The sequence below is a fragment of the Perkinsus marinus genome (genome assembly GCF_000006405.1).
Source record: "Perkinsus marinus ATCC 50983 genomic scaffold scf_1104296964082, whole genome shotgun sequence".
NCBI lineage: Eukaryota > Perkinsozoa > Perkinsida > Perkinsidae > Perkinsus > Perkinsus marinus.
In genome coordinates this window covers 1-1,831 of record NW_003204825.1, presented here as the reverse complement: position 1 = coordinate 1,831, position 1,831 = coordinate 1, and the positions used below count along the sequence as shown (strand labels likewise).

General features: G+C 45.4%; 1 protein-coding gene across 1 annotated transcript; it reads left to right on the top strand.

The window, feature by feature from the left end:
• Positions 1-466: 466 nt before the first annotated feature.
• On the top strand, positions 467-1,179 carry Pmar_PMAR008997 (hypothetical protein; the record flags this gene model as incomplete). The annotated part of the gene is made up of 2 exons (XM_002770974.1): positions 467-986; positions 1,073-1,179. The coding sequence occupies 2 exons, from the start codon at positions 467-469 to the stop codon at positions 1,177-1,179; spliced, it is 627 nt and encodes a 208-aa protein (XP_002771020.1).
• Positions 1,180-1,831: the final 652 nt, after the last annotated feature.

Here is a 1,831-nt window from a genome sequence, read left to right as displayed (position 1 = left end):
TGCTGACGGCTTATTGAATGGGTTGTCTCCGAGTGAACTGCAGAAGATCTATGATAACTCGGTAAAGAGAGCTGAGAAGGCGGCATTGCCACCTGGAGGATTATTCAAAGGTTTTAAAGATACTCGGTCGGTTCTCTCTTTCCTACATGAGTGTGAACGCACTCCTTCGTGGGACATTGGTTATGGTCCTAGTGCTGCTTTCTTCCAAGGCATTTACTTGGAAAGGTGTTTGTCTGATGTTATTCGACAGACCGTGGTTGATGGTGTTGATAGACGTTTACTCCAACAAGGATATTCCAGTTATCGCAAAGCTGTTCGGCGAGCCGGATGTATTCGATCTGAGTTGGTAGAACGTTTTCTTTCTATAGAATCCCGTCGTATATTGATTGATCGATGGGAGAGGCTCAGTTGGGATACTAAACGGGAGACCTTCGATCAATTCTATCTAAGGTTTGATTACACCCGAATGGCGGTTGATTCACAACGACATGTGCCGTTGACTACAGACGACGTATCTGATCGACTCTTCGGTAGCTTCCCTGATGATGTTTGTGAAGATATTTTGCATCGTTATGGTAATGCACCATCACTAGAGCAACTGGTCGAATATGGTAGGCGTCATAATGCTGTATTGGTCCGACGTGCTGCTAGAGCCGGACGATTATCTCGTCAAGCTGCTGTTGATGTTATGGCTGGCGACCCAGTGGTTACGATGCCTGTTGATTCGGCTATGAATACTAGTGAGGCTGCTGCTCAAACTAATTGTCGGTTGTTCATGAGCAACCTGAGTTACGATGTTAGTGAGAAGCAGGTTTTGGATGCACTTAGGAGTATTCTGAAGCTTTCTGGGGTATCTCCTGTGTCTGTTCACCTATTTCGTGACCGTAATCGTCCTGGTCGTAATCGCGGTATTGGTATTTTGGAGTTTCGTGACCCTTCTAGTGCTACTAATGCTCTATCCTCTATAAATGGAAAGGCTGTTTTAGGTAGAACATTGCGAGTTCGTCGTGATGTCCCTGCTGCTAAAAGGAGACGTGTGGATTCGGGTCAAAACAGTGGTGTTGCTGCTCAGGATGCATCGGTATCATCAACTTCCTCTGGAGTACCTACTTCCTCTACTATGCCTACGATGCCAGTGGATACCAGCTTGCTACAAGACGTGGTATCTCCAAATGCTGAGGAATCTCAAACTCCTACGGTTCTACCTACTAGTGTATGTTTAACTGATGATCCACCTAAACAGGTGAATGCGGTACCATCATCATCGGAAAGTCATTTCAAGGAAAATGATGAGTCGGAGAAAGGTGCTGAGATCCATCTTGATCAGCTCGCTAGAACGGCTAATCTTAGTCGACAGTCCACTGGTATGTTGACGGATATTTTAGCAGCTGTACAACTACCAGATGGATCATCACATTCACTTCGATGGTTACTGGATAGTGGTGCTGTCGAGCATTTGGTTTCTGCTACAGCGGGTAATCTTCTTTCGGATGCTCCTCGTGTCCATCTTGATCATCCAGTAACACTTCTATTTGCTAATGGTCAACAGCAAAAAGTCGATTGTGCTCGTCGAGTTACTCTTCGTATTGGTAGCGATTGTTATACAACAACAGTACTGATTGTTGATGGGTTGAGTCTTCCAGGAGTATTGAGCCTTCATAAATTGGCACGGGATGTCGGATCCTTGTCATGGTTCATGTGCGCTGACGGGAGTGAGTTACTTCAATTGGGGTCTGCCAATGTATTAAGGTTATGTTCCGAGTCATCTATTCCATCGAGATTGCCTGTCTTCCTCACTCTTGCTGACAGTGATAATGTTACTGTGCCTTCA